The sequence below is a fragment of the Sparus aurata genome, chromosome 20 (genome assembly GCF_900880675.1).
Source record: "Sparus aurata chromosome 20, fSpaAur1.1, whole genome shotgun sequence".
NCBI classification, from domain to species: domain Eukaryota; kingdom Metazoa; phylum Chordata; class Actinopteri; order Spariformes; family Sparidae; genus Sparus; species Sparus aurata.
In genome coordinates, this window is record NC_044206.1 from 26,805,555 (window position 1) to 26,827,248 (window position 21,694).

General features: G+C 45.2%; 1 protein-coding gene across 3 annotated transcripts in view; it reads left to right on the forward strand.

Moving 5' to 3' along the window:
• Nucleotides 1-21,694, forward strand: part of LOC115571190 (glutamate receptor ionotropic, delta-1-like) — a 418,849-nt gene that overhangs the window by 292,401 nt on the left and 104,754 nt on the right. For all 3 annotated transcript variants that reach the window (XM_030400350.1, XM_030400349.1, XM_030400351.1), the window contains exon 4: nt 1,691-1,896. In XM_030400350.1, coding sequence (XP_030256210.1) covers nt 1,691-1,896 — 206 coding nt within the window. The remainder of the gene's footprint in view (nt 1-1,690; nt 1,897-21,694) is intronic.

The window sequence follows — 21,694 nt, forward strand, 5'->3', positions numbered from 1 at the left end:
TAGTTATCACATTACCTGATTAGCCTGTGTCATTTAAACTTTAATAGATGTGATGCAAACGTCTTTTGAACATGAGATGAGGGACGTTACACATCATTCAGAAGGATAAACTGATGTAAAACCAAAGTTAAGTAGCCGAGAGAAGAGAGGAGCGACATAAAGGTGCAGGAGATAAGTGTGGATGTACGGAGGAAGCAGAACAACCTGTGGCGAACTCTGTGCAATGATGCATTAAGTCTCCACAGTCGGACCAGAATATTAAACAGTATTTAACTGATTTATCGACGTCGCTTCTCTTGTAATTTCTCTCACATTTTCCAGGAGACGGATGTAAAGATTGATTGGTAGACAGATGATGTGTGGACAGCTGTTTGGACGAGCTGATGAACAGATTCTGGAACGGTGAGATGGATGAACGAGTGCCTCCTACTGAGCTTCGTCTCAAGTCGTGCCTTTGAAATCTGTGGGGAACTGCAAGAAGCAGAAATCTCTGAATTTCAGATTTCAGAACATGGTTACCCAATTGTTCCGCCAGAGTCGCTCACTGAGCTTTCTCCTCTTATTTACCAGAGAGGGAGAAAAGAGGGAACGACTGACAGACGGACGGATTGTTGGAAAATGTAATGGGGAACAGAAATAACGACAGGAGCGAGAGTGAATGTGAGGAAAAACTGAACGATCGGGATGGCGAGATGAAACAAGTGGAGTTAAAGCTGAGTGTGCGAGCAGAGAGTGGCAGTCAGGACTCGGTACAAGCCGGCTGTCAGCGCTAATAGACAAGAGAAGGATGGAGGGAGTGGAGGAGATGTTCAGGCCAAACAACCTGTCACCAGCTATAACGGAGCATAACGCAACACAGCCGCCTCGTCTGGATGTCAGAGACAGAAACCTCTCTGGCAGTTTGGAGACGAGACTGCGAGCGATCTAAATGATCCTCTCGGATGGACGGATGCTGTCGGCTTCATCGACGCGGCCAGAGAGTCGAGATGATCGACTCAGTCACTTCTGCTGAGGACGAGTCGGCTCCAATGGCGGTTTTCTGCCTCGAGGCTTCTGTGTTTCTGCCTCGCTCTTTTGTTGTGTGAATATAAGTTGAAATATTTTCCCACAGAAAGCGACAAAGACTCTTGAATCAGGAGTGAAGGCACGCATCGGCCCAGTCAGCCTCTTTGTGACTGAACAATCTGCTGCTGGTCTGACAGCCGTCATTAGCGAGGACGGTTTGTAACCTTGTTGGAAGCAAAACAATTCTGTCAGATATTCTTTTCTGAAAATATGAAAAATTTGTCACAAGAGCTGCTGCAGCACATGAATTAAAGGAAAATACAGCTTTTTCCGACATGGGTGTTTCTTGGTTCTGGGTTCTGTCAGTTGTGTTCTCATGATTGCTGAGATCTCAGAGCAAACACACAATCAGATCCCAACAGTTGTTTTGGTGAGCGCAATGTTTTTAGAACAGATGGGACCAAAGACCAGAGTTAAAAAACTACAAGCTGTAGTAAGCCGTGGTTTTCCTTTTCATTTTTAACTCTTAGTCCCAACTCTTCACATACTGACGCTGCAGGATGACAGATGATGAGTTAGGAATAAGATCTTACAAAGTGGACCTTTGAGCTAAAGGTGAAAATATTCTCATATTCTCTCACGTAACGATACGACACTAAACTCTCTTCTTTTCCCATTTCTCCAGACATTCGTGGCCTGCAGGGCTTCCTGGACCAGACGTCCCGTCAGGGCGTGGACGTGGCCCTGCAGAGAGTGGACAGGAACATCAGTAAAGTCTTCACCAACCTCTTCACCACCATGAGGACGGAGGAGCTGAACCGCTACAGAGACACGCTGCGCAGAGCCATCCTGCTGCTCAGCCCTCACGGAGCGCACACGTTCATCCAGCAGGTCGGTCGTCAGCATGTTTACTCCATCAAACTTCCTGTTCACACGGAGGGAACGTGGCTGCGAGTGTGCGTGCAGTGAATTTGTGTATATGTGGAGAAAATGGGTGAAGAACACGTGGCCAGGAACAAATGTATGGATGTGTTTTAGCGTGCATTAATGAGTGCAGCATATGTTAGCAGGAATAACAATGGGCTCACACTGTGTACGAGGGAGTGATGCATGTACACATACAGGGACGTTACACCAATTAATGCACAAACTGAATAATGCATGTTGGGATCAAATTTGAATAAGTACATGTGTTTTAAGGGACTGAATAATGGCTTTAATATGGATCCCTGCATGCACATGACAGCCTGCAAATGAACTGTATGTATGCATTCGTGCAGTGTGTGCAGAAGTGTAAATTACTCCGACTAATCAGCGTTCACAAATTATTCTGAGGTGTTTAGACGTCGTGCTAACCAGCTACAAACAGGTAAACACCTTAAATTATCAACTTTTTGTTTTGGTGAGGTGTTTGTAGCATTTCATTAAAGAGTTAACAGATTTAACTCTTCTGCCAGAATCTGTTAGTCGTCTGGCAGAGGCATTTTTTCTAATTAACCACTCTGGAAAGGTGTTTTGAGTTCTCTAGCAGAAACAGTGTGTGATGAATGCACGAATGATAATTTCTAGGTTCTTGGGAGACAGACAGGACTGGATCTTACAACAAGACTCCGGCTGCTACGGAGGTTAAACTGTCGGTGAATCAACCAATTTTGCGCTCAGATGGGATTATGTCTGCTCAGATTTGTCTGGAATCAGTTGAAGGAGGTTGTTGGACCTGATGTGAGTCCTGAGTGAGAGAAACTGTCTCTCACTGGTGGGATCAGAAGAGAAATGAAGCTGCGTGTCATCTGTTAAAAAATGAAAACGTCTGAGGATTACGAGAAAGATTAGCATGTTGAATCAACTGAAGTCTGGAAGTGTCACGTCTGCTTGAGCATGAGTAGAGTGAGTCTAGACAGGATGTGATGAATGAACTGGATCTTTAAAGATTCTGCAGAACTAGGCTGGACAAATATGTTAAAACACTGATTGAGAAGTAGATTTTTCTTTAAAGTAACATGAAGAGGTCATTAAGATAAAACAAGGGGTCCGAGGATTGACCCCTGAGGAACACCACGACACAAAGATTCAGAGGAAGTCTGTGATCACTCATAGCCAACCATTTTGTTTTGGATGCTCAGTTAATATCTAATGATCTGCTGTACCAAAGGTGAGATCTTAATGTTAATATCATAATTATGGTTTAAGCTGAACGTAGCAGTGGAGACGAAGAAGTGAGTGTGTGAACTGAACAAGCAAATGTGTGAAAGCAACGATTGGATGTTTGAAGGGAACGAGTGAGTGTGTACACAGAGGAGTTGATTGATTGGCTGAAGATTTATTCAGAGTGTGAAAAGGGAACAAGTGTGTGTGTGTGTGTGTGTGTGTTGGGCTGAACATGGAGTGTGTAACAGAGATGAATGAGTGTGTGTGCAAAGATCAAGTGAGTTTATGAAAAAGCTGTCGCTGTGTTTGTTCAGGCTTTCTGTCCGTCCCCCCGAACACACGCTGGATCAGTGATCATTTGTAAGTGTGTGTGTGTGTGTGTGTGTGTGTGTGCACTCAGGTGTAAGTGGCCACCTGGAGTGACAGATGGAGCTGGTTGGTCCACACACACACACACACACACACACACACAGTAGAGTTTTTGCTCAATATTTATTACCCGTTTCATTTTTCACCATGACTTCCTCTCCGTGGATCACACTGATATGTGTGTGTGTGAGTGCATGTGTGTCACTAAATGCTTTTAATAATTTACAGGACGTGTGTGTGTGTGTGTGTGTGTGTGTGTTGCAGGCAAACAAGACGAGACTTCTGTAGACACACAGAGCGTGTTGGTTTCAAAGGAATTAATTAAGAAGAAGCTAAATTTAAGATCAGCTGCCATCTTTCTTTTACAAGCAGCAGAATGTGTGTCTCAGTGCTGAGTCGTGTGTGTGTGTGTGTGTGTGTGTGTGTGTGTGAGGCCAGAGGTCGACTGGCACAATGGATTTGAGTCACACACACACCACAAGGCAGCTAAATAAGTTATAAGATGCACACACACACACACACACACACACTACCTTCTAACAAAACCTCTACCTGCCAGGAGAGAGTGTGTGTGTGTGTGTGTGTGTGTGGGTGTGTGTGTGTGTGTCTGTGTGTGTGTGTGTGTGTGTGTTTCTGGCTTCTCCTCTCTGTTCAGACTGCCCGTCATGCTGCGTTGCCATGACAGCAGGTTAAGTATTAATGTCTCTCTTTCTCTCTCTCGCTCGCTCGTTCTTCATCTCACTTCCAAGAAGAGACTCAGTTGTTCCTAAAGCTTAATTACCACACACACACACACACACACACACACACGCACACACACACACACACACACATGCAACAGCTGACAGAACCCAGCTTTGTTTATCCATCAGTTATACACACACACCTTAAAGTTGCAGCTCACCTCTCTGTTGTTGTTAAAAAGCATAAGAACAGATTCATAATAAAAATGAAATAAAATAAATGAAGTTAATTTGCCAGTCGGAAATTATCAGTAAGAAACAGAAGAAGAAAAAGAGTCAACACACTAAAGATTCTATCTGATATGAGACGTTTGTGCCTCCAGCTACAATCGACATGTTTCATTAAATCATCTGATTCCTTCACTCGCGCGCTGCAGCAGTGAATCATTAAACTTCATTAAACGTGCAGTAACAGATGGTGCACTTGCCGCCTGGCTGGTCAGCTGGATGGTTCACAGCTTGTCAATCAGCTCATTCACAACATCTCATTTTATCTGTTGTGTTTTAACAACACCTGCAGTTCTTCACACGCATGTTCCAGTTTGATATCTCAGGTACGGCGGCTACGCGTCGGTCAGGGCAGGAATCACAGCGCAGAAGTCATTCTGAGTTTCTCTCAGCGGTCAGTCGCTTTCACATCCCACAGGTGGTGGAGTGTTCACCTGCTTCCTGTGCATTAACCTGTGTGTGTGTGTGTGTGTGTGTGTGTGTGTGTACAGCAGAATACCTGGACTTAAATCAGAGTACAGTTAGAGTTTGAAGTGTGCGGGGATGATGGCGCTGAAAGGAAAGTTCAGGTTGTTGCGGTTCATCGACTGAGAACTGCAAACATCTGCATCAGATTCATGTCATCCATCCAACGATTGTTTAAATACATCAGGAGAGTCACACCTGCACACCTGATGCAGTCTGCTGTCGTGATCTGACACGAAACAATACGATAACGTGATAAGGTACGATAGGAAAGATATGAGATGTAAAGGTGCGGTACGATAACGATACCTACGTAGAGAAAAACCTGATGAAGCCTGATGTTGATTGTCCAACACTGGTTATTTATTTAAGCCTTTTTTTGTATTGAGGTGTGTGTGTGTGTGTGTGTGTGTGTGTGTGTGTGTGTGCACACTCGTCTCAGGTGTCTCAGTCTAATAGTGTTAATGTGTGACTGCACTCGTCTTTAAAAGAGTGGGAGGCTTTGGCACGGAAACAAATGGCCTCTATTTGTGTGTGTGTTTGTGTGTGTGTTTGTGTGTGTGTGTGTGTGTGTGTGTGTGTGTGTGTGTTGACGCTGAGGCATTCATTAGCACCCGGACATGACAGCGTAGGAGGGTGACACCGAGCTGAATGGAAGTTGCACTCTGTCATGGAAACGTGTTAAAAGCTTTGGCAAGTTTTTACCGGCACACACACATACAAACACACACAAAAACACACACACACACACACACACACACACACACACATGCTGGCTGGCTGTGAATCTTGTTGCCAGGACTTATTGTTGCTTCCTGTTGCATCTTTTTTCTTAGTTCGTCCTGTTTTCAGGATTTGGCCGAGGCTCAAGCTCGTCTCTCAGGTTGTTCTGCATTAACACAGAGATTAATATTCTTATGTTCTTACTAAAATATGTTCAAAAGCCCAAACAAATTAAAAATACTCCATATAAACACCTCAACAAGAAAACAGAATATAAACGGAAAGAAAACTGAATATCAATCGTAGTTTAAAAACCTTTTTCATAAACGAATCACAATATAAACTGTCTCATGTTATCGATATAATCTGATTACTTCTCAGGATTTAATAACATTTTTCTGGATAACTAAAGCCGCAGTAGTTTAATTAACACCGATCACATCAAAGTGTGTAATAGCAACATTTAGTCACAGTGCAAAATGTAGTTGTTTTACAATAACGGCTGTAAAACTGTGAGATGCTCCATTATATTCTCCTTTTTATGCTTTTTTATCGTCCTGCGTTCATAAAACATGAAGTCAAATGTCCGTCTGTGAAACAAATAAAACATGGTGGACATTTGTTTCGCTATCAGTGGAAAATGACATGTTATAAGATCGTTACTTAACTTTGGTTTGTTGGTAATTATGAAGATTGAACAGGAAATTGTTAAAATGCAATATTTTCTGTTGTTGCTAACAGTGATGACTCACTGCAACAAGGTCGTCTCCACGCTCAAATCATTGTCTTTATGTTGTGTAATTATTGAGCGTTTGTGTTCTCTGTGTTTCATAATGTTTTTGAATAAGTAAAAAACAAAGATTTAGAGCTTCAATGAGCTCTAAAGACTTCCTGGACTCTCTTCTTCTTTGATTTCCAAGTAAAAACGTCCTCGCTCATCCAACTACACAACATTTTCAGAGCTTCTGCTTCAACTCTGATGAATAAACTTTTCTCAGCTAAAATTACCCATAATTCTCAGCCAGTGTTTTGTACCGATCCAGTTCTGAGTTCAGTGAATGCTGTAAAATCAAAGTCCTGTATTTAACTAGTGTGTGTACGAGTGGGTGAATAACAGGCGGATACACAACATTAATACTGTACGTATAAAAAGCAACAACCTGACTCAACTGTAAACAAACAGAAATAGTGCAGAGGAATAAAAATGTCCTGAGTAAAGTCGATTGTGTTGGTGCAGTGGGAGGTTGTGCACACGTCTATTTACAGCAGAGCTGCAGGCTGTGAGGATGAATCCATCAGCGGATCAGAGCCGGTTCTGTCCCGGGGAGCAGGTCTGCAGTGGGTGGACGAGGAGCAGGCGGAGCTCTCTGCAGCGTCTTTCTTACAATAACTCCACATGTTCCCTCTCCTGGTTTCTCTCCGTGGTCGCTGTGTTTTCCTGCTCGTCTGTTTGTTTTATTCTCAGCTTCCACGCACGAGTTCTGCATTATTTTTATCTAATCAAGTTTTAGAAAGAACATGCAGAACCAGAGACGTGCTGCACATCGGGTCAACATCACATGTACGTTGTTTTTTTTCACTGCGACGTGTTAAAAGTTGCTCTGCTGCTTTCTACTTTTCTTTCAGTTGCATCTTAATTGGATGTAACAAGGTCCATATTTGCCAGCATCATGATTTTACCGGCTTCAGCTCACAATTCTCCTGTTTTCCTCCAGATTAATTTCCACTTTTTTATCCCCTTTTAGTTTAGTTTGAGTCATTACCTGCTCCCGGCTGGTCACCATCGATACGCTGATTAACAGGCGCTAACGAGTCTCTAAATAATCAAAGAACGAATGAATAAAAGTGACAAATGTGACTTCATGCCAGACGTTACTGCTCGAGGGGGAATTATTCTGTGTTGTCTTCTGAGGATTAAAACTAAAATCAAAGCTGTTTGACATAAAGTTGCTGTTTGGTTTTGAAACATAGCGAGTAAAGTTTCGTCAAATAACGGATCAATAAATCAGGAACAGCAGCAGCGAACACTGATCGATCATTTCAGCTCTGGTCATCTGCGTTTCTCTTCTCTGCAGACACTTTTTACTCAGTGATTCCTTCCTTCCTTCCTTCCTTCCTTCCTTCCTTCGCTCTCCCCTTCACTTTCCATTTTCCTCTATTTTCCTCCCGACCTCATTTCCTTTTCTGCTTTCTGCTCCTTCCTTCTTTCCTCTGCTCTTCCTCGCCACCTTCGTCTCTCATTTCCTTCCTCTCTTCCTCTCTTTTCATCCCCACATCTCCAAACTACAATCTGTCACCTCTCCTCTCCATCTACTCCAATTTCTATCTCATCCTATTTTCCTCCCTTACTTACTTTCCTCCTCCATCGTTCTTTCCTTTATATCACCCTTTCATCACAGCTTGTTCTCTTCTCCTCTCTTGCCCTCGTCCTCCTTCATCTTTCAATCTCTTTCTCCTTTCCTATCTGTCTCCATCCCCCTCTTCTCTCCCTCTCATCTCTGTTTTGTGAGAGAGAGATTATTAATCACTGGAGGAGTGAAGTTTAGATTGGGAGGCGGGACGAAGCTCCTCGGTAGCCGGCGGAGACAGATTGACTGACAGGATCCTATCAGACTGGTGAGCAGTGACGAGTGACACCTATTGTGTGTGTGTGTGTGTGTGTGTGTGTGTGTGTGTGTGTGAGTGTGTGTGTGTGTGTGTGTGTGTGTGTGTGTGTCTTACATGTCTACAGGGCGAAAAACTCTCTGACAGCAAATTGAAAATGACCTCAATAAACACAAACACAAACCGTTCTCTCACCTCATGCCTCCACCCTCCATCAGTCACACACACACACACACACACACACACACACACACACACACACACACACACAGTTAAAGGTACAGTCCGTGTTTTACACCCTGCAGAGTCTCATTGATGCAGTTTTTCCTCCGATGTCTCAGTTGTCGCTGCTGCAGGGTGAATCGTACATACGTCACCGCCGTGTGGTGAAACGTGAGTCACCAGCTGATGTCACACACACAAACATCGGTTCTACGTAAGTGAGGCGACAAGAAAACAAGAGGAAGCTTAAAGTTAGAACCCTGGGTCCATTTTAGATTTAGTCTTTTGAGTTGAGTTTTGAGTTTTAGTCAAATTTTAGTCATTTCCATATGTGTTTTAGTCCAGTTCTAGTCGATAAAAACTCACACAGGTTTTAGTCAGTTTTAGTTAAAAAAACAAAAGAAGAAGAGTCTTTTAACAGATTAATTTAGGTCAATAAGTACATCAGATATACAAGCTCACAATGTGTTGCAATGTGTTGAACTTGTGCTATTTTCACAACTTAACACTCTTGTATGATGAAGTAGGGCATCAATTCATGAAAAAAACAGTTGAAATATGTTAGGAAAAAACGTTGAAAAGTTGGAATATGGAGATAAAAGGTTTCTGTCCAGCAGCACTCTCCAATACTGATGGATTATATTAAAATACGTCCATATATCTGAGGTAGACGTAAACATCTGACATGACGTGAAGCTCGACGTTGGGCAGTGAACAGTGACAACGCATTTGTCTTCAAAATAAGAGCTTTACATTGCACCCCATTGGAGTTGAGAACTGGGTTCTTAGCGGGGGGCTTTTAATTTGAAAGTAGCGAGAGTTCCTAGCTTGCCGCTACAACAACAAGCGGACAATGAAGACAGCAGAGAGGCATTTTTAACGTCTGACAGACCACCAACTAACATTTACGTCCATTCTCGTCTCGTCAACGAAAACTCACACACGTCTCGTCATGTTTTAGTCATCAAAGACCCGCGTTTATCTCGTCACCGTCTCGTTATCGTCATGAAAAAAAGGGGCGTCAACAAAGTAATTTATCGTTGACGAAAACAACACTGCCTGAGTCGTGACTGATCTTTGGAACATCGCCATGTGAAATCTGCAATGAAAGACTCGCAGACTCGACTAATTATGGATCATCTCTCCGGTCTGTTAGTCCAACGTTTAGATGGCACCAAAGATCTGATGGACGACTGAAAAAGGTTCTTCTGTCTCATTCTAGTTCTTATATTTTCCCCCCATCGTCTCGGCTTGCTCCTCATGGTCCGGGTCAGAGCTGCTGTAAATCGCCTCCATACACCGACCTCCGGCTGTGGTTTTGACGATCTCTCTTTAATTGTAATTATGTCTCAACAAAGCTGCAGTTCTCACTAATCCATCATATCTGGTAACGTCTTCATCGCTGAGGCATTTAGCTCTCCGTCATCTTAATGCCGTCTCCTCTACAACAAAGGTGAAACAACAGCTTCGGTCTGACCCGTGTGGTCACAGTCAGATGGTGAGCTGAGCGTTTGAGGACGAGCCGCTACAGTCAGTGTGGTTTTTTTAAGAAACTCTGAGCGATACATCTGTCGTGAGCGTGACTTGGATGTGAAATGTAAAACCCATCTGTTGGCTTGTAAATTCTTGGGATTAGAGAAGCCGTTAAAGACAAGTTTGCCGTTCCCACGCGGCTCCATCGCACTTTTTCCACCGTGTTTCTTAATCATTGTTAATCACTCGGATTTGTCTCCCATCAAGTTAGTCCTTGTGGGCCGCGAGAAGGACGGCCTCGCTAATGAAGCGAGGGAGAGGCGGGAGGAGAGGAGGAGGAGAGGACAGAGGAGCAGAAGACAAAGAGCCTCGACAGGAAACAAACCGACAAACATGGAGAGCGAAGAAAAGGAGCAAAATGAAAAACATGACAACTGTGTGTTCAACTGTGTGACGGAGCGAGAAAATGAGACGAGAAACAAATAAGAGTTGATCTGAAGCCTGACGAGGACGACGAGAGACGCATCTTCTGTAAAAAACCTTCAGAAGTAATCAGAAGTGATGTGCCTGCGTGGACTGTTACAGGTGTTTCATATTTAAACAGGCTCCGTCTCAAACATCCAGGATTAAATCCTCCCTGCTCAGCGGCAGCCGAACACGACGGACCTGCAGCGTCTCCTGAGTATCAGACTGTTGCACATTTAACTCTTCAGCAGACGTCCACGTGTTCCTGATACAGATGTTCCTCAGTGACGCGTCGCGGTGCGCTGTGGTGGTTTCCAACTGGACCACAATGGCGGCTCGTTTGAAAACTATCTCCTGTATTATAAAACAGCTTAACGATGTTTCTGAAGGAATAACCCACGCAGACAGAATCTGTCTTGGTTTAAACTCAACAGTGTTCAGTTTTCATCGTGTTTCAGGAGTTTGGACGCTGCAGATTCACGTAACGTAGCCAGAATCGAGCTTCCTGGCAGTGAGGAGCGGCCGACGCAGCGCCCGCCTCTGGAAACACGAGACTACGCTACGCCTGTATCGTAGGGTTACAGTTTTAATTAACCCTGTAGGTTTGTGTGCACGCTTGGCAGTCGTTACGCCTCATGTGATGGAAAAACATGCAGATTTTAGCAAAACACAAAATCACAACTTCATGTGACAGAAGACCTCGGCGTCGTGATTTGTACTTTGCGCTTCACCTTGTTTTCTCCTTCCTGAGCAGACGGATCTCAGTCGTATGTCTCAGTGATGTTTTGTCAGATTTAAAACTTCTCTCCTCTCACAGCTCGTTGACGTTCACCCAGTTACTCACCGCGGTCACCCTCTTGTTGTTATGGCAACGGGGTTGTGTGCTGATGGATGCTGTGCTGACGTCATCATCCAACATTCACTCTAACGTACAGCCCGCCTCATCATCAGTACCTGACGGTGTGATAAACAAACTTAGAATTATAGTTTCTCATCGTTTTGTCTGTTTATTCACAATATATGTGATTTACTGTTGAACTATTATAGTTATCTGCACTGTGCAGATCTGCAGCCGGCTGAACACACTTCTTATAAAGGTTATAGAGTTTAGGACGGCTGTATTATTAATATATTACTCATTTAGTTTCTTCACTTATTTCAATATTTCTCGGATATTGCAGAAAAACAACCCAATAACAACAGTGTAAATGAGACCTGGCATTCATTTCCTGCACCGCTCATCATTTAAAAGATTACAGTTTGATTCTTTAGTAAAAATTTTAATTCTGTATTGGAACATTTAAACAGTAGCAGGTCTACAAGGTGTTCATGTTACCGAGGTATCACACAGAAGGAGCGATGGCTGCGTCGGTGCAGGAGGTTCAAAATGGAGGAATTTTGAGATTTAGCGAAAACATTTCTTTAACGAGTGACGTGACAAGATTAACATGTCAGAGGAAGCGGAGGGAGGTAGACGGCTGCTGTCGTGGACTTTAATGTCGTTACGTCTTTCTGTTCTCGCTGATCCTTCAGTTTGTTTGGAAGTTAAAACAGCGAGCAGTGTTTTCTGCTCGCAGCTCCGACCTGCACGCTGCGATTAGAGATACGACACTCTCTCTTTGGTCTCTTTCGTCTGAAGACAAAAACATCAGGTAAGCAGTGATTTCAGTTTTGGAGCCATAAAAATAGTTAAAAACATGAAGTGTGAAGGAGAGCCGGGAGTTGAAGGCTGAATATAATTAAATTCATGAAGTGGGGATGCTGTGATACGCTGCAGACTCTGTGAAGGCCGGAGGTTTGCATTTAAACTCATGCTGAGTTTACAAGTTGCTGGAATGTCTTCAGCTGGAGTATTAATCTGATATTTGGAGTCAGGAGGTCGTGGTGTTGTTTCCCGGAGCTCTTCTCTCTCACATATCTTTATTCTCTCGGCTGTCAGCGAACCCGCTCACCCGCCGGCCCGAGGAAAAGTTTCACGGCTCGGGTGAAGAAAACACGACGGGAGGGCAGAGAGTGAAATGTTGCGAAAAGAAAACGGCGAGCCGTCGTCATCCACGCGGGATCATAATTGATCTCACCCCCAGCACCTCGCGGCTATAATTGGAGCACTTAGTGTAAATGCTATGGCCTCTATCTAATTGCCTGGAAGTGGGCGGAGGTGGAGAATACTTGACAAGCATTAGCGCTGATTGGAGGTCAGCGGCGGAGACGTTGCCTTTGGCTGGTTGGGGCGCCGCCTGCTTACAAACTCAGATAATAGAGCAGAAGGTGACCTCAGTCAGACGGGACACACTCAGCGGTGACATCGTTCATGAGGGGGTTTTATTTAAAACGCCACTCAGACGAGCGGAAAAGGTGATTCACAGAAGGACGCGTGGAGAGTGGACGCATTTATTCAGCCATCAGGGAAAACCACCATCCACTTCAAGTGACACAGAGCTGAAGATCAAGGTGCGATCAGGTGGAAGACAGCAGGATTTTCTCCCCGCGGTTCTGTTTCTAATCTCCAGAATCATCTCGTCTAAAAGTAACAACCTGTCTGCCAAAAAACTGCTGAGATGGCGCCCTGGCTGCTCGTGTTCACGGCTGGCGGCCGTTGTAAGGGCATCCGTGTGACTATCTACCCCTTGGCAGCAATGTGAGATGGATGAGCGATGGATAGGAGATGGGCTGACGTGTCGTTTGTCACAGAGGAGAGGTGGCGGTGGCGGTGGAGGGTGGCGGGCGTGGAGGGGCTGCTGTCGTTTGTTTGGCTGGCGGACAGCACGGCTGATAAAGCAGCAGTCTGACAGGGCTAATCTGATATCAGGCCGGAGAGCCGAGGAAACACAGCGCGGCGCCCGGGGCGAGTGACGTACAGGAGAGATATCAAATCATCTCTCAGTGTGTGAAGTGTAAACACACACCTGAGCAGCAGGGAGGCCGGACACCAGAGGAACTGTGGGAACCGGGCCAGGGATGACGAGGCAGAGCTGGAGAGACGGGTGACCAGATCACGTGTGTCAGTCACAACCTCCCGTCTCCTCCTGTCGCTCACATCTCGACCGGAGAAACATCCTCGTGTCAGAACAGAATCTGAGAGCTTCTTGTGCTTCGGATTAGTTTTTTATATTCAGGTTTAAATGTGACTTTTGTGTGAAAATGAAGGAGGTCTTACTGCCCGACATGACACCGGCTGCATCTGTGCATTACCTCGTTACGGTTCGGCTCTGGTCCAATTCAACGTAACATTCTTAATGATTTAATAATCATGCAGCTGCTTCCTGCTTCCACTTTGACTTCCACCCCCCCGCTGTGACCTCCACTCCACCAGAGAATGATAATCGATGAGGAGATAAAAAGAGATATTCATGAAATGAACATCAGCTCAGTGGAGACGCGGCGCTGAACGCTGCGGTGTGTTTGAATAGACTTCTACGGGGAGTTATGTCTTTATTTGACTATGCAGTCCATCCGGAGAATATTCACACCAGTCGATGGAAACGTGCTGCGATTCACATTTTTTTTCTGGGCTAAAGTTGAAGATAAACCCAGCGAGAGAGATTCAGACTGCACAGTTCACAGGCCAGAGCACACAAACATGCACACTGAGGTTCTATATAACAAGACCCTCTGGAAAAATGTTCCCATCTCATACTTTTCTCTCTTATTGTTTTGCTCTCTGTTGTTTTCTTCATATTTTCCGGGCAGAGGGCTGCAGACATCCATCTCTGTCTCCTCCTCATCTCTCTCTCTCTCTCTCTCCTTCACATGCTGCACTGTTTTTAGCCTCGCCCGCCCGCTCTGTGGCTCACACTGTTATTCTCACTCCTCGCTCGCCCACACCACCTCTCTCGCTCTCTCGCTCTCTCACACACACACACACACACACACACACACACACACACACACACTCTTTGCTTTGTCGTAATACATCTATCTTGTTACTCAGGAGTGCACACACACACACACACACACACAGGGTGTACAGTGGTGTTTCTGCAGAGAGAAGCTGAGTGATGCTGCACAGAAACACAGAACACATTCACACTTATACATATAGAAACATACTCAAACACCTGCTGGTGCATCTTCTGAATCTGTGTCAGGGTCCGCCTCTCCTCGTCCAGCTGTAGTCCTGCGTCTGCAGGCTCAGAACACGCCCGCCCGTCGAGTGCAACAGCTTGATCTGAGATGATGTGATGGAACCAGGTCTGTGTAAAGACGTGACGGAGACGGGTCCGTGTAAAGACGTGACGGAGACGGGTCCGTGTAAAGGCGTGATGGAGACGGGTCCGTGTAAAGGTGTGATGGAGACGGGTCCGTGTAAAGGCGTGATGGAGACGGGTCCGTGTAAAGGCGTGATGGAGACGGGTCCGTGTAAAGGTGTGATGGAGACGGGTCCGTGTAAAGACGTGACGGAGACGGGTCCGTGTAAAGGCGTGATGGAGACGGGTCCGTGTAAAGGCGTGAAGGAGACGGGTCCGTGTAAAGGCGTGATGGAGACGGGTCCGTGTAAAGAGGTGACCGAGACGGGTCCGCGTAAAGACGTTATGGAGACGGGTCCGTGTAAAGACGTGACGGAGACGGGTCCGTGTAAAGACGTGACGGAGACGGGTCCGTGTAAAGGCGTGATGGAGACGGGTCCGTGTAAAGGCGTGATGGAGACGGGTCCGTGTAAAGGCGTGACGGAGACGGGTCCGTGTAAAGGCGTGACGGAGACGGGTCCGTGTAAAGGTGTGATGGAGACGGGTCCGTGTAAAGACGTGATGGAGACGGGTCCGTGTAAAGGCGTGATGGAGACGGGTCCGTGTAAAGGCGTGACGGAGACGGGTCCGTGTAAAGGCGTGATGGAGACGGGTCCTTGTAAAGGCGTGACGGAGACGGGTCCGTGTAAAGAGGTGACGGAGACGGGTCCGTGTAAAGACGTGACGGAGACGGGTCCGTGTAAAGGCGTGACGGAGACGGGTCCGTGTAAAGACGTGACGGAGACGGGTCCGTGTAAAGAGGTGACGGAGACGGGTCCGTGTAAAGGCGTGACGGAGACGGGTCCGTGTAAAGGCGTGATGGAGACGGGTCCTTGTAAAGGCGTGACGGAGACGGGTCCGTGTAAAGAGGTGACGGAGACGGGTCCGTGTAAAGACGTGACGGAGACGGGTCCGTGTAAAGGCGTGACGGAGACGGGTCCGTGTAAAGACCTGATGGAGACGGGTCCGTGTAAAGAGGTGACCGAGACGGGTCCGTGTAAAGAGGTGACCGAGACGGGTCCGTGTAAAGAGGTGACCGAGACGGGTCCGTGTAAAGAGGTGACCGAGACGGGTCCGTGTAAAGAGGTGACCGAGACGGGTCCGTGTAAAGAGGTGACCGAGACGGGTCCGTGTAAAGAGGTGACCGAGACGGGTCCGTGTAAAGACGTGACGGAGACGGGTCCGTGTAAAGACGTGACGGAGACGGGTCCGTGTAAAGACGTGACGGAGACGGGTCCGTGTAAAGACGTGACGGAGACGGGTCCGTGTAAAGGCGTGACGGAGACGGGTCGGTGTAAAGACGTGATGGAGACGGGTCTGCGTAAAGACCTGATGGAGACGGGTCTGTGTAAAGACCTGATGGAGACGGGTCGGTGTAAAGACGTGACGGAGACACACTGAAAAAAGTGTAACATGCAGTTGTTCATTCAAACTAATAACTGCCATCTAAAACAGGATAAGATTATTGATCTGACTATGAAACTCATTCTTTTTGCATTTAGAGACATCAAGTTTGATTTATACTGAAATAAATATACGTTCAAAGGACCCAAAACAAAGTTTTTGATTTCTCTCAATTTGTTTTTTTTTCTTCATGACCTGCAGGTAATATTTTTAGTTTGAGTCGAATGTGAGTTGCACACTGCACACTGCACAGTCAGAGCACATGTCACGTCCCGTAGCTCTCCTTCAGCACGCTGGCCAACACGCACCATCTGACATCACAGATATCGTTTACTTAAGTAGCAAAGCAGTTGCTGATAATTAAAGTTTTAGTGTTCTAGTCCAGGGTGACTCACATATTGACCAGACAATATCTGCCCTCTTTTAGATGAGGCAGTCGGCCTTCATTTGTTTTAGTGTTAAATATGTTGCATATAGTTCATATGTTAAAGATGAATAAATACATTTAAAGTGATCTGTTGGCCGAGTGTCTTGTAACGCCCCTTGTGGACTGTGGCGCAAAGGCTCTTGGGTATTCTGTTGTTGTTGGTGTAATTATGGTTCGTGAATGTGTTTGAGAATAAGATGATGAGTAAGACGGTTGCGGGTTAATTCACATCCTTGTTCTGTGGTTAAATTGTGTCGAGTTAACAAAGATGATAACATGTTGGTACCGTGAGTGAAGAGGTGTTTTCTGGGAGAAACTTCCCGTCTGTTAAGCTGTTTATATGTAGAAGAGTGCTGATTGTCTGGCCAGGAAATGTTAAACTGTATTGTGTATACTCGCTGTAGCTGAATCGTTGTAGTTTTCTCTGTAGAGTTTGCAACATAGAAAGTACGTGTTGTTTTGTAGTAAAATGTAATGTGAAAAATATAGTTTGGTCATATGTAAATGAGTTAAAGACGTGATGGAGTGGTGTAAATGAAAGGTCATTCAGCCGAATTATTAAAGAATACAGCAGAAACAAAGTCAGGTATTTAGAATGAAAATAGAAAACAGATTTCTTGGCTCTAACATCCATTAAGTCGTTTCTTCCACCTCGTTACAGATTGACTCTAATAGATGGTTGAAGATAAAAAGACGGGATATTAGAGAGGCAGTCTCAAGTGGGTCGATCGACAAAAGCATCAATTTCAAACAACAACTTGTATTTTAACTTTTTCTTTTCCCTCTCAGCTCAGGAACATGGAGGCCTAAAAACCAATAAAAGTGAAGGTGTGTGAGATACTAACGTTAGGGACGGTTACAGCACCATTACGATGTGATGTGATCTTCAGCACAACAATTCGTGTCTTTTTGGACGATCAGAAAGTAAAACAGGAGGCAAAGAATCAGCTCTGCCCGAAAGAAAAGTCAATTTTTCCTCTTACAGAAAGATGGAGGATCATCCTCCAGAGAAATCGACAAGAAACAAAGTATCTCTCACGATCAAAAAGGCATTTAGAAAATGGGATTGAACTGTGATCGATAATGGTCTGGCAGACATAGATCAACAACAAACTGAGAGCAGACGATGACTTTGGATCTGTGAGCTGATGATGGCTGAGTGCTGAGACGCCGAGCGAGCTGAATGCGAGGCGACATCACAGAGTCGGCACTTCAGGACCGAGAGAGCTTAAAAATACAAAAACCGGACTGCAGACGGAAAAACAGGAAGTCTGGCTAATGCATTTACTCTATCAACCGTTCTTTGATCTTCTAGACACATTATGCAAATAATAAAGAGCCGGAGCCTTCAGCGGCCCACGCAACATCAAATAAATGAGTGTAAAGTCACATTTATTTATTTATTTGATCCCCATTAGCCACTGACAAGGTGGACGGCCCTCCTCGTCCTGCCATCCACATGATGTTTATCTGCTGGATTTCCACGTCGACAGTCTGAATATTTTATGATCTGAAAAGTTTGAGGAGGCGACAGAAACCTTCACTGTCGCTCTGCAGGGAAGCTACAAACTGTGTCCGTGTGAGGAAACCTGAACCACACAGAGACAGATAACAAAGTGCTTCTGTGAGTCGTTTCTACCCTTTTTAATCAAAAGAGAATAACGAGTAATTGACAAAAACTAAAGGTGCAGCGTTATGAGCCCTCGCCTGTGTCTGTGCGACCTCTCTGAGCATTTTGAAACTCTGTCGTTGGTGATGTCACCGCGGCCATGGCAACGATTTATTTTTTTTTTTCACTTTTTCAAAGACGTGAAAAAAAAGTTTTTGGGAGTTAAAAACTACGATTCCCATCATCGTTTTCCTCTTGAAAAAATAGTTTTTTCACAATAAAGTCAAATCACCTGCCGAACTTTTTCCCTCTTGTTGCTACAGATGAAAATATCGTACAAAAGTTTTGACACGGTCGTTTTTTCTGCATAATTTATTTTTTATCTGTGAAAGCAGTTGGGAAAAACAGAGTTTTATCAGTATTTTTAATAAATGATGGGAATTTTGTTTCACAGATAAAAGGAGGAGGAGAAGTAAACTTGTGTTTCCACCTCTGAGTAAAATATCTCTTTTCCCTTCGTCCTGTTTCACGTTAAAAGAAGAAATTTTAAAAACGTAGCTGAACGTTTCTTTCACCTGTTCTGAAGTTATAAACAGGCAGGAAAACAATGCTCATTTGTCCCTCAGAGCTTCCGTACTTAAATTAAACACACAGCAGAAGTCCGCAGTGACCCGACTGCTGTGACTGGATCCTGTGGCCTTAACTGAACCACAGATGGACTCGGGATGATTAAACTGGTCTCTGGTGAAAGTCCTGCACTTTGTCCATCACCTGCCTCCCTGTGACTCTGATGGGAACATAAATGCAGCTCAGGTGTCTCAGGTTCGGTCCGGACGCTGGTCAGGACGGAGCTGCATGGCTGCAGAGCGAGCTCGCCGGAGGAAACCTGATGACAGCAGCAGAAACCTCGGCAGCGACTCTCCACCTGACTCATCTCTCTCTCGCCGTGTGACCGATCATCTCCTCCGTCACGCTTATTCTTTCATTTCTTCGCTCTCCCCTCCTCCCTCCATCTTTTCTCCCCTCCATAGTGACGAATTGCACATTGTCACGTTATTACATCTGAGACGCTGCCATCCAGAGAAACACACATATCAGCACAATGACACAAAAATACATTTAACGTTCCTGCAGATGTTTAAATAAACGGCTGCTCTCAGTGAAACCGTGTTCAGCACCTGAGGGAGAGGTCGCTGTCTCGCTCTGCTGCAGGACAGAAGCGATGTGTGGTGGCGGTGACGACGGCGGCGGCGGTGGTGGTGCAGATGGTGGAGGCAGCTCTTCAGATGAAAGATTGAGGCTGGATTTATGATGTTGACTCAGACCACAAAGTTTCTCAGGGTCTGTGGAGAGTGGAGCTATTTCAGGACTCAAACACCGAGCTGATGGTGACACAGCAGATTTCACAACTCTGCATCACAACGCTGTGATGTCACCTCTGCATCATGTAGGCCCATTCTAAATGGAGCAGTGGATTTATAATGCAGACGCCAGATATTTGTACTTAAGGCAAAACTTTCCGCAAATATGGAAGGAAGTTTATGACAAGAAGAGAAAAGAAGTCGAGATTTGAAATTATGAGAGTAAAAAATCTATTTTACTTTGTCTTAACACGTCGTTTTAACATCATTTTGACTAAGAATCTCATTATTTGACTTCAGCAAAATGTTGTCACTACCAGTGCTATCGTTAGCCTGCTCCTTACTGCTGTTGCTGTGTGCTTTGTGCTAACGTTAGCCTGCTCCTTACTGCTGTTGCTGTGTGCTTTGTGCTAACGTTGGCCTGCTCCTTACTGCTGTTGCTGTGTGCTTTGTGCTAACGTTGGCCTGCTCCTTACTGCTGTTGCTGTGTGCTTTGTGCTATCGTCGGCCTGCTCCTTACTGCTGTTGCTGTGTGCTTTGTGCTAACGTCGGCCTGCTCCTTACTGCTGTTGCTGTGTGCTTTGTGCTAACGTCGGCCTGCTCCTTACTGCTGTTGCTGTGTGCTTTGTGCTAACGTTAGCAGCTGAAGCAGAAGTTCTTTGGGGCTTTGTACTAAACGCAGCACTGTCATCGCTAAACATGTCGAGCTGTCTCATGTCTCACTCACATGTGAGAAAACATCCTAATAAATGTCGAGCTAGCGTGTAAACGTTTGGATATGTTGCTATACTTTTCTTTGCTATTCTTGTGCCATTAGCTCGTTAATAGCTTTAGCAGTTTGCTAAGTTATAATTTGGGGGAAAAGTGCGCTAGCTGCTCGGCTAATTTATGTAAAATGGCATTGGCTTGAGCTAATGAATCTGACTAGTGACTGCTGCACTGAACTGGGCATAATAATGAACGAGTAAGTGTTGTTGTGGTTCCTTTTTCCTCTTCTCAAATAAATTCCTGAGGTTGCAGACTTTGATAGCAGCAGATATCATGCAGTAGCTCAAAGAATCAATAGTGCAATGCGAGGAAACTTGTGATAAAACCAAATAAATATAATAAAACACTTTTTAGATCCAGATATTTGACAACTGAGGAAAGAAACACATCCAACATGTCGATCATAGGTTAACTAGTAGCCTTCACCTCTAAAAGCTGTCTGGTGACATCAAGTTGATCTCACAGTGGCTCAATCTGTTGTTAAGTAAAATTTAAGTGTTCTGCTTCCATAAAGAAACTTTTAAAAAACAAATTGTGTTTTACAGAAAAGTAAAGTCGAACACAAAGTGAGCCGTGGCATCTCGCTGAAATAAAAGTCTCCATTAACGGCTCATCTGCAATAAAACACATAATCACTTCGGTCGTCGAAAGCTATAAAAGCTGTAACTTCAGCAGCAATAAAAGAAGAAGAAGCCTAATGGAAAATAAGTGTTGTTCTGGAGGCTGAAAGGACGCTCGTGTCCTCACTGCTGCGGTCTTCTTCTTGATTTGGACGAGGAATGACTTCCTGGGAGCGCTACGAGGTTAGCATGTTGCTGCAGCGAGCGTTCGCTGTTTAACACTGTAAGTTTTAATGAAAAGCACAGACCCTGAATGCACCTTGAGCGTGTGTTTATGGCTCCAACAGGATCCTCAGAGGACTGGAGAGGATGTTGTTGTGGGAGAGTACCATCAGAGCCGAGCTGTTATTTGTAGTTTGGGTCCTCATTAGCTGACCTCTCAGTGCCTGGTCCCTCCGAGGACCACAGAAACACACTTCTGTGAGGAGGGATGGAGGTAAAGGCTGCCACGCTGCAGACAGCAGGCCACAAGTCTATTCCCTAATGAGCTACTGGGCTGGACCCAGAAGACAGAATCTGTTCTCCACCAAGGACCATCGAGGTCAACCCTCCCATTAAACTCTGAAACAGCTGATCACACTGATTCTGTTGTCCTGCACGTTTCTATCCTCCTACGTTATGCAAGTTGAATTTCTAGGCCACACAACGTTCACAGCAGCTTCATAAAAGAATAACCCGATAACCCGACAGAAACACAGGCAGGGTGCAGAGACCGAGCCCACGCTGATCGGACCCGCCGCTCCGCTCGGTGGAGAGGAAGCGATCTGCACGAAATCCACAAGTTGAAAACTCTGACACTTTGAAACACTCAGTAAAAACACACAGCATCCCTTA